The sequence below is a fragment of the Pipistrellus kuhlii genome, unplaced genomic scaffold, assembly GCF_014108245.1.
Source record: "Pipistrellus kuhlii isolate mPipKuh1 unplaced genomic scaffold, mPipKuh1.p scaffold_m20_p_4, whole genome shotgun sequence".
NCBI classification, from domain to species: Eukaryota; Metazoa; Chordata; class Mammalia; order Chiroptera; family Vespertilionidae; genus Pipistrellus; species Pipistrellus kuhlii.
The window spans coordinates 69,961,355-69,973,948 of record NW_023425540.1 but is presented as its reverse complement, the minus strand read 5'-3'; the positions used below and the strand labels follow the sequence as shown (position 1 = coordinate 69,973,948).

Sequence of the window (12,594 nt, the reverse complement as noted above, 5' to 3'; positions counted from 1 at the left end):
GAGCACCCTGGGCAGCAATTTTAGACAAGCAGATGCTAACCTCCTTTGAGAGACTGTGACCTTGAAGCACCATTTCCCATCCTATTAAAGCAGCAGCCAGACATGTCCTATCCTGCTAAAGAAGCAGCCACACATGTTTTGTGTATGAACCCAGACCAACCAACCCCCAAACAAACAAACCCTCTCAGGAAGAATTAAAATGAAAGGCTCTGGATTTAAAAAGCTCCAAACCCTCCGGGGAGAATTTGTCCTCTAATCGTGTCCAGCACCTCCTCTCGGCACCAATCACCTCGTGTGCCCTTTGTTTTGTCTCTCACTCCACCGACTTCCTTCAGAATCAACAACTCTCCCTTCTGTAGACAGTCCCTGTGGGGAGGCTCTCACAGCCAGGTAATCAATAAAGCGGCACTGAAAGAAGAACAAATAAACCCACACATAAATAAACTCATCCCAGAGGACTCTGGCTAAGGTTTGCTTGTATTATATTTATGCGTTCTAATACCTCCAGACCCGTGGCTCTCGCCTGTTGCAGACGGAGAGCTTTTGTGAGACGATGTTACTATAAATAAGCCTCTGCACCTGGACTTACAGCGTTGCGCATTCTCATGAGCCCTCAGAGAGTTTGTGTACAACCCAGATTTTAGCAATAATGATGCTAGGGTGATTGATTTCTTCCAGAAATGTGCTTTGCTATTTTGCAAGCTAATATAGACCAACATAATGTAACACCTTGCCTTCCTAAGTATCTTTCATTTATATCTTTATTAGTTCATTCAATCGAGAAGTTTTTTAAAGAGTAAAGAGGAGATGCTGAATTTTGAGACACTTCGACCAACCAAGCTGATCTAAGCAATGTACTATTTAGCAAATTTGTATTCACAGAGTTTATTCCAACATCTAAAATAAAAATCTATAAAATGCATTTCAAAAGAAAAAGCAATGAGCTCTCCTTCATTTGTTCTTGAAAACAAACTCACTTATCTTAAACAAGGCAGTCAGTCTAAAATATCTCTAATTAATCCAGACATTCCATAGAGATTAATTTTTAAAATGCTCACAATAACCCTTATGCCTTATTCAATCAGTTTTTCTTATGATTATCAAAGAAAAAAAAATGAGGTAATTGTTATGCATTCATAATTGTGTTTGCATTTTCTAAGATATATTTCTCTTTAATTTATAGAGGGCATCCTTGATCGAACAACTACAATGATTCATTTTCTCTGCTATCGAATCCATTTAGCACCTGAGGGCCATCAGTTACACTGTATTTGAGTTGCTTGGTTATGAGAAAATTCTGAGGTTCAATTTTTAGCCATAGGCAACCTGTAAATCTTATTTTAGTTCTTTTTTAAGTTTATTTTTTAATATATTTTATTGATTTTTTTACAGAGAGGAAGAGAGAGGGATAGAGAGCTAGAAACATTGATGAAAGAGAAACATCGATCAGCTGCCTCTTGCACACCCCCTACTGGGGATGTGCCCGCAACCAAAGTACATGTCCTTGACTGGAATCGAACCTGGGACACTTCAGTCTGCAGGCTGATGATCTATCCTCTGAGCCAAACAGTTTCAGCTAGATCTTATTTAAAATGATGGCTTTCAGAAAAGTGTAACATGTAGGATCCAGAAGAGGAAGGGGTGGGTAATTTTTGTCATCACACCCAAGCCCATTTCCTGTACGAACCTGGAGCTCTCTCAGAAAGGCGTCAGGGCTGCTGCTGAGGGAGCTGGACCAGCACCAGAGCCCGACCGCCCTCTCCCTGCAGGACACTGCGCCCCTCAAATGTATTTCAAATCAGTTTCTTACACCCCTCCATGTCTTCAAGGCCCTGAACACTCCCACCCTGGCCATTTCTCAGTGTTACTTAAGCAGTTGGTAACCTTGAGAAGTGAAATTTGCCCCAGTTATCAAAGTAATTAAGAATGGAGGCAGGTCTGTGATTTCAATTACACAATGCATCACATAGCCACTGAGAGGAAGGGAGAGGGAGAGGGAGAGAGAAACATTGATGAGAAAGAACCATTGGTTGGCTGTCTTCTGCACACCCCTACTGGGGATCGAGCCTATACACTAGGGAAGTGCTCTGATCAGGAATTGAACCGGTGACCTTTTGGCGCATGGGACGACACTCAACCAACCACACACACACACACACACACACACACACACACTGTGCTAGATATAAACATGCTGTCTACCTTCAGGAATGAATTGCCGAAATCCAATATTGACTTCATGGGACACAGCATATTTAAATTTTGCCGAATTGTCCAAAAGAATAGAGCATCTACTTATTGGCATACAAACAACACAACCTAAAGGCACCAATATACGAGCAGCAGCTAACGATTTACACCCACGTCCTTCATTCGTGTTTCATGTTTTCTTTTCAGGGTTCTAATTTCTTGGGGGGGAAAAAATCCACATTTCCAACAATTCATAAATAATCACATTTTTAGCACAATATGCATTTTCCAGAAGCCCAGTTCAAAGCTGCATGTGTTCCATACATGTTAACAATGAGTACTTGCGTATTAACTATAGGTTCTGAGACACATCACCTTTCATTTCTTGCATTTACTGTCTGGAGGGACAATTTAACAAGGAAGCAGCTGCAAGAACAATGGACAAATCTGAAGCCAAGTGACTCTTAGAGCTGAGAAGTAAAACACATGGTGCAGCTAACAATTATATTAAGAAATGACAGGTGTGCTCCAAGTTGACTATTTTCTGCAAAGAAAAACACAAAAAGCTAACCTTACACTAAAAAACAAAACAAAAACAAAACTTTACTAACAATGGACTAAGGACATATTTTCATGCCTACCCCTCTTTCCTGGAAACAAATAGGAGCTCACTGGAATTTAAAATAGACATAGTGTATCCTCTTAATGGCATCCCACTTATCTCTTCCCCCCTTTTCTTCATCTATACATTACTGCAAGTTAAAATAACACAACAACCCCAAAAAGCAGGCACACTAGTTTTCTCCCGGTCTACTGTAGCAAGGATAAACTTTGTGGTTTAAAAACAAGAGAAAGGCATTCGCTCATGGTTCTGGAGGTCAGAGGTCCAGGCCCAGCCCGGCCTTCTCTGCTCAGGGTCCCCCAGGCAGGAGATCCAGGTGTCAGCCGCACTGCGCTCTTACCTGGGGCTCCGAGGGCAATCTGCTTCCAAACTCCCGCAGGTTGGTTGTTGACTTCGGTTCCTTGTGGTTGTGCAACTGGGTCCCTGTCTCCTTGCTGGCCGCCCCATCCTCAGCCGTGGACGACCCTCAGCCAAGGCGAGGCCTCCTCCCTGGACGCCCTCCCACATCCCGAATCCAATTTGCTGGAGGAGCCCAGTCCCTTTTAAGAACTCACCTGATTGGCTCACAAAGGCGCTCTCCTTATCTACAGGTGATCTGAGACCTTAATTCCCTAAGCAAACCCCTTCCAGCCCAGTGAGGTGAGCGTTAACGGGGAGAAGGTGTGCGAACACCACTGAGGGGACCCTGGAAGCCCATTTCAGAATTCTGTCTCCAAAAGCACGCAGATTAGCATTATAATCTCTCCAACAGCAATTCATGGGCTATTTTATTGGGCCACCATTTTGGATTTGTCTCTCTTCTAAACCTAAACTTCCTTGGTAAGAGATCTGCTTGCTCAGGCTTCATAGATAAAAGCAACATGGAAATAAGAACTCTAAAAGCCAAGTGCAATTATTTTAAAAATCTATTTCAATCGCACCTAAGAAATTGATACATCTCGTGGTAGCCTGGTGATTATTCAGTTCTTTTTAATCAAGGTTAAACAGTGACAATAATGCTCAATGAAGTAGAAGAGGCATTACCAATGTGGGACTATTGATATATATAGTTACTCAACAACGAAAATGCTGATTTTCGTGTGATCAGCCATTCTCCTGAAATAGTTCAAAAACCATCCGAAAAGAAGTGAGACTGGATTGAAGCTTGTGGCACAGGAACAGCCGTGGGCACCAGGGGTATCCCATTAGCTTTGCTCATGTAAAACAGAGGACTGTTTTATGGATTGTAAACCGTATCCTTCTTATTGCCTCCCCTCCCTCTCCCCACTACTGAAAGTGCAGGCCCATGTGGTAAGGAACCTGCTTCTCCTCACACTGTCTTGAACCACCTGTGCAATTTCAGAAAGAGTGTGTCTGGGCCTCACCAGCCGAATCTGTGAAACAAAACCACGTTAGAATTTTATAGCTGCATGGACCTCTGAAATCATGATCTTGGAAGTTCTACCCAGCTCTAAAGTCATCATTACCCAAATGTTAACTTTTAAAGAGGAAACTAACACACCTTATTAGAGAAATGTGGTACCTGAATGGATATAACAGCGTACTGGGTTTCCTGGTGAGAACAACAGGTTATCCCTTTCAGTTTTAGACTAAGTGTCTGCAGATGTGTTAGCATTTCTATAAATTAAGTGTCTGGCTCCTGGCTCCTAACCCCCTTGCAGTTCCATACACTATACTATCCTTTTGCTTATGTTTTCAAGTTCTCTATGTCCATCAGTTAATAGGATCTTATTATCCTACAAAGTTACAGACACGTCCAAATTCAAAGTCTAATGTATTAAAATCAATTCAGTTTTCCTATAATAAGGCCTTGACATCCTGCTTTTGCATGATCTGCAAAAAAGAAGGGAGAAGGCAGAATTCCCAATTAGGTTTCTCTGAACTTTAACACTGAATTGACATTCCTGAATCTTAATTCAATACCAGACCATAAGCTGCCGGAGCATCTTTTCATCCTGACCATGTAGCACACTATTTAGAACTTACTAGGTTCTCACAACGTGTTTCCAGAAGGAGGCTAGACAACGCACAGGTGTTGCTTTCAAGGAACTTACCCTCCCCTGGGAAAGATGGACTTTAGCCCAGGGAGACCCATTTCAGTCTTCGAACCTGCAGAGCTGTGATGATAAGTGTGCTGTTTGGGGTAACCTGGCATGGCGGCCACAGGAAGCGAGGCAGGGTCACAGGCGTGGTTTCAGCTCCGAAAAGCTTCGTGGTGGCGGCATTTCATGAAAAAAGAAGGGAAGGAGCAGCGAAGGGACCCTGGTGCTGTCAGTCAAATCGTTGCTACTCAGTGTGGTTCAACCCAGACCTCCTGAGCCAGAGTCAGCCTTTGAACAAGATCCCCAAGTGATTGGCACTCATATTGAAGTTTGAAAAGCACTACATCAAATTTATTAAGAACTACTTTAAAATGTGGGGGAATCTCTGATTCTTCTTTTTGACACATGAGGCTGCTGAAAAGAAAAAACTGAAACACACCCACAAGAAGAACTGTGAGGTTGTTGTCTGTTACTAGACAACATCTCCACTGCTCCTGAATCATGAAGACGGCCCAGCAGCAAACCTCTGCAAAGGATTTTCCTCCTTTGAACATTCTCAGAATTATAAATGGCAACATTTATACATTATATTCTACCTTTAAATAAGTAGTAGAATGCCTGGAATAGTACTCAGAGAGCTGTGTAGTGGGGGACACAATAATTTCATTCACATAATATATTTTCTTCAATTACTTTAATATAAAAGACAGCAATGATCCATAGTTCACATAATACTTAAAAAAAGTTTTAAAACTCTTTACTAGTTATTTAACGAAAATAAATTTATCTAAGGATAGCAATGACTACAAAATTAATACTACCAAATTGTTACTGGTACCTATATAAGTGGAGGGTAAGTGGCAAAATATCAAACAAAAATATGAACATTTGAGAACTACATTTTTATCCAGCCTTTAACTTTTTGCTAAATCTTATACATATTAGAAGATATATTTGATATTTTTGTAAAGATAGTCAGCTAAGGTAATACCTCAATGATTTAAAAACAGCCCTCCAGTGACATTGCGAATCATCCCATCTGTTTACAAAATTAAAACAATGACCCAACGAGTCTAACTAGGAAAAGACTCAATTAAAAAAAGAGAACATTAACAGAGAATTAGTGATGGTGACCAGAATAAGAAAATTAGCATAAACATGAAAGATATATAATTACCCAACCTAATTCCATCTGGTTAGATGAATGCAACTCAGTCAGTACACTGACTGCATTATGAGGGGAGGGGGTACCATGAATCAGAGACCTGCTTTTAAATCTCACGTGAGAATCCTATCTCAACCAATTTGTAAAGTAAAAGCACAGAGTCCACATTAAAGCCTTCACATATGTGTTACAATAATACAAAGTCAAATTACTGCCAACACCGTGTTTTCTTTGCAGTGCACAACATAAGAAAACTTCATGAGTGTGCACTCTTGAGCTATGACCAATGTACAAAGTATAGACAAAACAGGCACCTCTATTATATATATTTTTTAAATAAATAAGGGCACGTCAAGAAGAAGAAAAGAAGATCAGCAGCACCTGAAGCCTTTGACATCGGTAACTAAATGCTGGTACCCAAATGTTAGACCATTTTTACTAGGTTTTACTAAGAGGCGCAAAAAAAGAGCCAGTATTTGACTTAACATTTTAATTCTAGTAGAGACAAGGGCTTGTCCAGTCACAGCCCTGGCCCCTGATGGTGGGTGGCACGCCAGTCCTTCAAAGGCTCTAGACTTTGGAAAGCAGGCCCGACTCCGGAGCACTCGCCTTGATCAGATTCTGGACTTCCTTGAACTTCGGATGGTCTTTGTCAGCCACCAGCTGCAGCAGAACGGCCTCGCTGGTCGTCACTATGATCCCAGTCCGAGCAAGGCGCTTTAGAGAGAGGAGAGATAAAGACAAACGAAGACAGAAGCGTGAGCACAAACACCAGGTTACAACAGCAGAAAGAATGCTGGGACACGGTAATTAGTATTCTCCATTAAATCCATGGTCCTTAGCTATCCTATCGAATTCAGTGACGGGGGCAGACTTCAAACCCACACCACAAGCCCACTGTGATTATTCTCGATATTGGCACTACAGGCTAGAAACAAGTAAGAGAACACAGCCCATGTTTTGCCCAGGATAGATGGGAAATCAAGGCTGTAAAACAGTGATTCTCACTTACCTTTTCTGTCCACAAACATGTGACGGATAGCATGTGTGTCCTCCCACTAAGAAAGTAAGAAAGGACAGGAGGTGGGAGAGCCTCAGGTTTCGTTTAAGAATGTGCCCCTGGCCCTAGCTCGGTTGGCTCAGTGGAGAGAGCATCGGCCTGGGGAATGAAGAGTCCCGGGTTCAATTCCAGTCAAGGGCACATGCCTGAATTGTGGGCTTGATCTCCAGTGGGGATGTGCAGGAGGTAGCTGATCAGTAACTCTCTCTCATCATTGATGTTTCAATCTCTCCCTCCCTCTCTGAAATCAACAAAAATATATTAAAAAAAAGAATGTGCCCCTCATTACAATGGACCCACCACCACTGCCAGCATCATTAACACATTAATGATGTTAGCTACATCATTAACTACAGCATAAAAGTTAAGATTGTGTAAATTCACTGACAGGTCAAAGAGTCCTCGCCAAACTCTCCAGTGGAATCACAGTGCAGAACTAAGGACAGAAATGTAAGGAAAGGAAGGAGGGAGAGTGTGGAGAGGTGGGGAGAGAAAAGAGGGAGGGAGGAAGGCAAACAGGGGAAAGTGGAGGGAAAGACCAGGGAGGAGGAGGAAGGGAGAAGGGAGAGGAGAAGAGAATTCTGGAGTAAAGATTCATTGTTTGGATGTACTTGTTATCCGAAACCCAAGGCAACCAACCAAACAAACAGCAAAACAACGGACCAACAATTATCCCCAGAAACATCTGATATGAGGACCATGGACGATGAGGTGAGAGAAAAACTTCCAGGCAAGCCAGAGGGCAGGGCCCAGGTCAGCCTCTCATTGGAAAGGAGGAGTTGCTCATTAGATTCCGCATGTGAGTGACTCCTGGGAATCTAATGAACAAAAATTGATGAACAAAAATAGATCTGAGACACAGAAGCACCAAGCAGACTGTCAAACCTCAGAGGGAAGGCAGGAGAGGGTGGGGGGTTGGGAGAGATCAACCAACGACCTTGTTATGAATATATGAATATGCATATATATTCACAATCCTGGAACACAGACAGTAGGGTGCTGAAGGCCTGGGCTGGGGGGTGGGGGCAGGCTGGGAGAGGTCAATGGTGGGGGCGGGGGGGGGCAGTGGGGTAAAGAGGACATTTGTAATATTTTCAACAATAAAGATTAAATATAATTGATAATAATAAAAGTGTAATATGCTAATTAGATCAGATGACTTTCCCAACGAAGCTGAGGTGACCGAGACTGAGGCGGAGGAGGTGGCTGCCATGGCAGGCGGGGGCCAAGGCAGAGGCGGTGGGGGACCAATCCCCTTGAACAAATTTGGTGCATTAGGCCGGAAGGAAGGAAGGAAGGGAAGGAAGGAGGGAGGAAGAGAGGGAGGGAGAGAGGGAGGGAGGGAGTTGCTTGAATAGCCAGACAGCCCTGTAAAGGGAAAGTAAATCCTCCTTTAGACGACTATCGATCCGCAGGCCCTCCCTTCCCACCGGCATGCTCCTGCTCTTCACCCCGAAGATGCAGGCGGAAGAGCCTCAGCCTGCTTCTGAGAGAACAGGCCTGGGCCTCGGGAGCCGGGACGGAGGGCGTGCAGGGCAGAGGACCAGAACTCTCGGGAGAAAAGACAGCAGGGACGACGCATGGAGGAAAGAGGAAGCACAAAGCGAGGTGCTGGTGCCCCTCACGCTGGGTAAACGCCGGAAGGGAGTGAGCTCTGGGTGTTTCCAGCACCTCTGGGAATGACTTTCCTCCTTGCTTTCCCGTCCTCTAACATCTCCAAACCTGCAGGAATCTCACAGGACTGTGTGCCTGCTTCGGGCAGAAGGACGGGGAGAACATGCAGGACTAGCTGCAGCCCAGCCGTGTGTCCAGGCGTTCAAACCCCGCCAGTGCCCGCCCCGCCGGCCGTGCTGCCCGTCTTACCCTGTGGCATCAGCAGACTTCGAGCGTTCAGCCTGGATCTGAGTCACACACACTCAATGTCAGTGAAGGTGCTTTAGAAAATCCCAAATGCCAGCAAAAGGGAGCTGTCACTCATCCCTCCAGTTCCTTAGTGAGGCAGGAAGGACAGAGAGCTGTTCCCAGGTCCGAGGAAGAGACCGGATGTCCCAGGAAGAAGCCAGCGCTCCCCAGCGCTCTGCGGACCCGGGCCTGGTCCCCTCAGCAGCCTTCAGAGATGCCGAGAGTCAGCCGGCCACGGTGGTGGGGGTGGTGGGGGAGGCCGGGAGCTCCGGGCACAGACCCACTAAAGCCTCTACGACCTTACAAGACTGGCTTACGGCCACTATCGATTGGCTTCAAGAATAATCAAGCCTAGAACCCGTGCAGGGGAAGGCGTGACTGGTAGGCCTTCGCACAGCACCCGCCCAACCACAGCCTGGATGCGGGGAGGGAGCCACGGCGGCTTTTCCAGACCCTGGCAGGCTCCTCTCACACCCTGAGCTACAGGGCCCCCGCAGGGCTGGTCCCAAACCGCTTTGGTTCCTGGCTTTCGAAGGGCAGTGGAAACGCCCGCTGTTCTGACCACACACGGGGACATGGCAACAGGTTTCCGACGGGCTCCCCTTACACGTGCAGCATCCGTCCAACTAGGCCACAGAAATGGCTAGTCCGGCCCACCGACCGAAAAATGCAAGAGCACAAACCCATGATGGCTTTAAGAGAGGACAGGGTGTGGGGGTTAGGGGGTGTGTGTGTGTGTGTGTGTGGGAAGCAAATCCATTAAATTTCCAAGCAACACTAATGACTCCCCAGAAGCACAAGGACATGAACTTCAGGAGAGTGCTTTATTCCATTTCACTCTGCGCTTAACTCTACAGCTATTAGTGGGAAGCAACAAAGCCTGCTAGGTGGCAGGCGCTCCAAGAGCTTTGCTGAGTAAAGCTCCCAGCACAGACCCTGGCACAGGAACTCCCGTGATGGCAGCTATAAACTTTATGAGTGTCATGACCTTGTCAGGCAGTACGGGTGGTCTCAGGAATGATCTCCAGGAGCTGGGTTCTAAAGGAACCAGGAAGGGGAGCTGGCAGGTTGCTGTTTAACTTTCAGGGTCATAAAATAGAGGAGAAAATGTAACGTTTCTCTCAATAACTCAGGGACAAACTACAACAGTTCCATAGCGATTCCAGGCTTAGCAGGCGTGGCTCCCCTCTCCCCGTCTGCCCCGATTCTGTTTTCCCTTTCAACCTCAACGCCTTAACTCAACGCTGGCTGCTTCAGGCTCTTCCCAGTCCACCCTGGACTATATTCTCTTCTCTCCTTCTAAGAACTTCTCAGGACTAGTCCCTTCCGGGTCTTGTAAGCAAATACATTTCTGATAAGACTAACCTCAGGAAGACAACGAATAATAACAATAAGAATAAAAGCAGCAGCTATCATGTGTGAGTACAGTGTCAGACACGGTATTAAGTGCTACCAACTCATTATCTCATTTGATTCTCCCCAAACCCTCCCAGGTAGTGCATATCACTTCCACTTCGCAGGTGAGCAATCTGAGGCACAGCTATCAGATAACAAATTTACAAAACGCCAGAACCTGCATTCACACCCACATGAACCCTCCCCGGGTGGACCCCTCGTCACTGAGATCACAGGCCGCCTCTCAAGGAATGCGATTCTGATGATAAAAAGCTAAGATTTTATTCTGAGTCTCTGGAGAAGACGGGATTGCCAACAATAACAATCTTCTATGATAAATGCCATAATAAAGACACGTCTAAAAAACTAACATGACAGTAGGACAAACGTCCTTGAACTATCTTTATAAACAAGGAAGATTTGTGCTCCTTGTATGCTTTGAGTTTTCACTTCCTTGGAAACACTTCAAGGTCCAGAACGCAGCACTCCCAGGAAGATGAATTATCCACCGAGGAGCGGAGCAGCTGGCTGGGCAGCGAGGATCTGGCGGTGGGAGTGATAAACTCATCATTAAAATCCGAAATGTGGAAGATGATGAACTCCCGGCTGTAAAAGCAGCTTAAAGATCTTTGCGGAGGTGGGGAAAAGCAACACTTAGTACCTTAGGTACCAGGGAACCCAACAGTCCAAATGGACTTAGAAATATTTAACCAAAACCAATACACCTGTTTCCACCCATAATCCCCAAACAGAATTCACTGCGGCAGGAATAAAACAGAGGAGCGATGGCCAACCAGGACCTTAAACAAATGCTGTTCCCCACCTGCTCTCCACCAGTCCTCCCCGCTGACTCCTCTCCTTTCCACCCCAGATTCCTCCCCATTTCCCCTCCTCACCCCCAGGGAACGCTGCAGGCTAAAAAGAGGACAGCCATCCTACAGAGAAAGTGGTTCATAGGCCATCCGTTAAAGAACTCAGCAACTCAACCTACATGTACATTACTCTAAAAGCATTATAGGGTTAGCATCACACACACACACACACACACACACACACACACACACACAATGAATCTTCACAATATGGAGGGACTATTTCAAAGGACGATGAGGCACATCTTGACACTCTAGTCCACATGTGTCAAACACAAGGCCCGCGGGCCAAATCCGTCCCGCCAGGCCTTGCAATGTGGCCCGCACCGCGCTGTCATCACTGCACTCCGCTGCGTTTCCATCACAATGACAGTTTATGACTGTTCAGTAAACCATTCGGCCCGCGATTTAGGCTGGATTTTAGATTTTGGCCCCTTCTCTGATTGAGTTCGACACCCCTACGAGTCTAGTCAGAGAACCACGATACACCGCCCGTGAGTGCTATGCAGTCAGGGACAGGCCTCCGAGTCCCAGAAATTCAGCCTGAGGAAACCTCCCATGAGGCTGAACCAGGCTTAGGCCCACTACGCCCTCGGTCTGGCTAGATCTGGGGTGAGTTAAACCTAGGTGAGCTGTTTTTAATTGGCAAATCTCCAAATGGTTCCGGTTCGGCTTACTGGAATTTCTCTCAGTTCATGCACAAATCTCCAGCAAAGTTATGACAAAAGACATCGAGGAGCTCTTGGCGTCACTAGTTATCGAGATCCAAGGAGGCAGCGGCTATAAAATAGGCTCCGGGGGTGAGATCGCAAAGGTCTCGGGAAACCCCGGAGCCCGGTCCTGCCTGCCCACGCCCACGTCGCAGAGGTACACCCTGCATTGCTGTCCAATACTCAGCGCTCTTCACACTGGTTTGGGAAACTTGGTAAATGACTTGTTCTGCTGCAGGACAATTACCTCGAGAGCAAACATCCTGTCCATCATGCTTCTCGATGAGGTGGCGTCAGCAACGATATGAACCTCAATACCTCGGCCGACCAGCTCCAGGGCTGTTTGTTGGATGCACACGTGCGTCTAGGAGGAGAGTAAGAATCATATGTAAAGTCTTTTGCAAATGTGCAACCGCACGATGAGGCAGGAAGAGCACGGCAGGTCTAATGACCTCGTCCTAACCTAGTTTCGCCTCCAACCTGCTAGGTAACCTTGAGCTTAAACAGCATCTCTGGTGTAGTTTCCTCTTTGTAACATCAGGGACAGGATTACTTCAACGTTCCTCCTACGGGGATCCTTGACCACATTCTTAGAGCTCTGTGAGGCTTTGTTAAAAGGTTTTCCCCTGTCACCTG

The 12,594-nt window shown here is 45.9% G+C and overlaps 1 protein-coding gene and 1 long non-coding RNA gene across 2 annotated transcripts in view; one reads left to right on the top strand and one right to left on the bottom strand.

Moving 5' to 3' along the window:
• The window catches only part of LOC123651146, a 24,885-nt gene extending 16,355 nt beyond the window's left edge, over window positions 1-8,530 (top strand). Inside the window, exon 3 of the long non-coding RNA XR_006739646.1 lies at window positions 8,394-8,530. This is a non-coding gene — a long non-coding RNA (uncharacterized LOC123651146). The remainder of the gene's footprint in view (window positions 1-8,393) is intronic.
• ISOC1 (isochorismatase domain containing 1) overlaps window positions 6,495-12,594 on the bottom strand; it is a 20,113-nt gene continuing 14,013 nt past the window's right edge. Inside the window, exons 4-5 of the mRNA XM_036410170.2 lie at window positions 12,206-12,322; window positions 6,495-6,736 (exon numbers count right to left, since the gene is read on the bottom strand). Coding sequence (XP_036266063.1) covers window positions 6,590-6,736; window positions 12,206-12,322 — 264 coding nt within the window. The 3' untranslated portion in view covers window positions 6,495-6,589. The remainder of the gene's footprint in view (window positions 6,737-12,205; window positions 12,323-12,594) is intronic.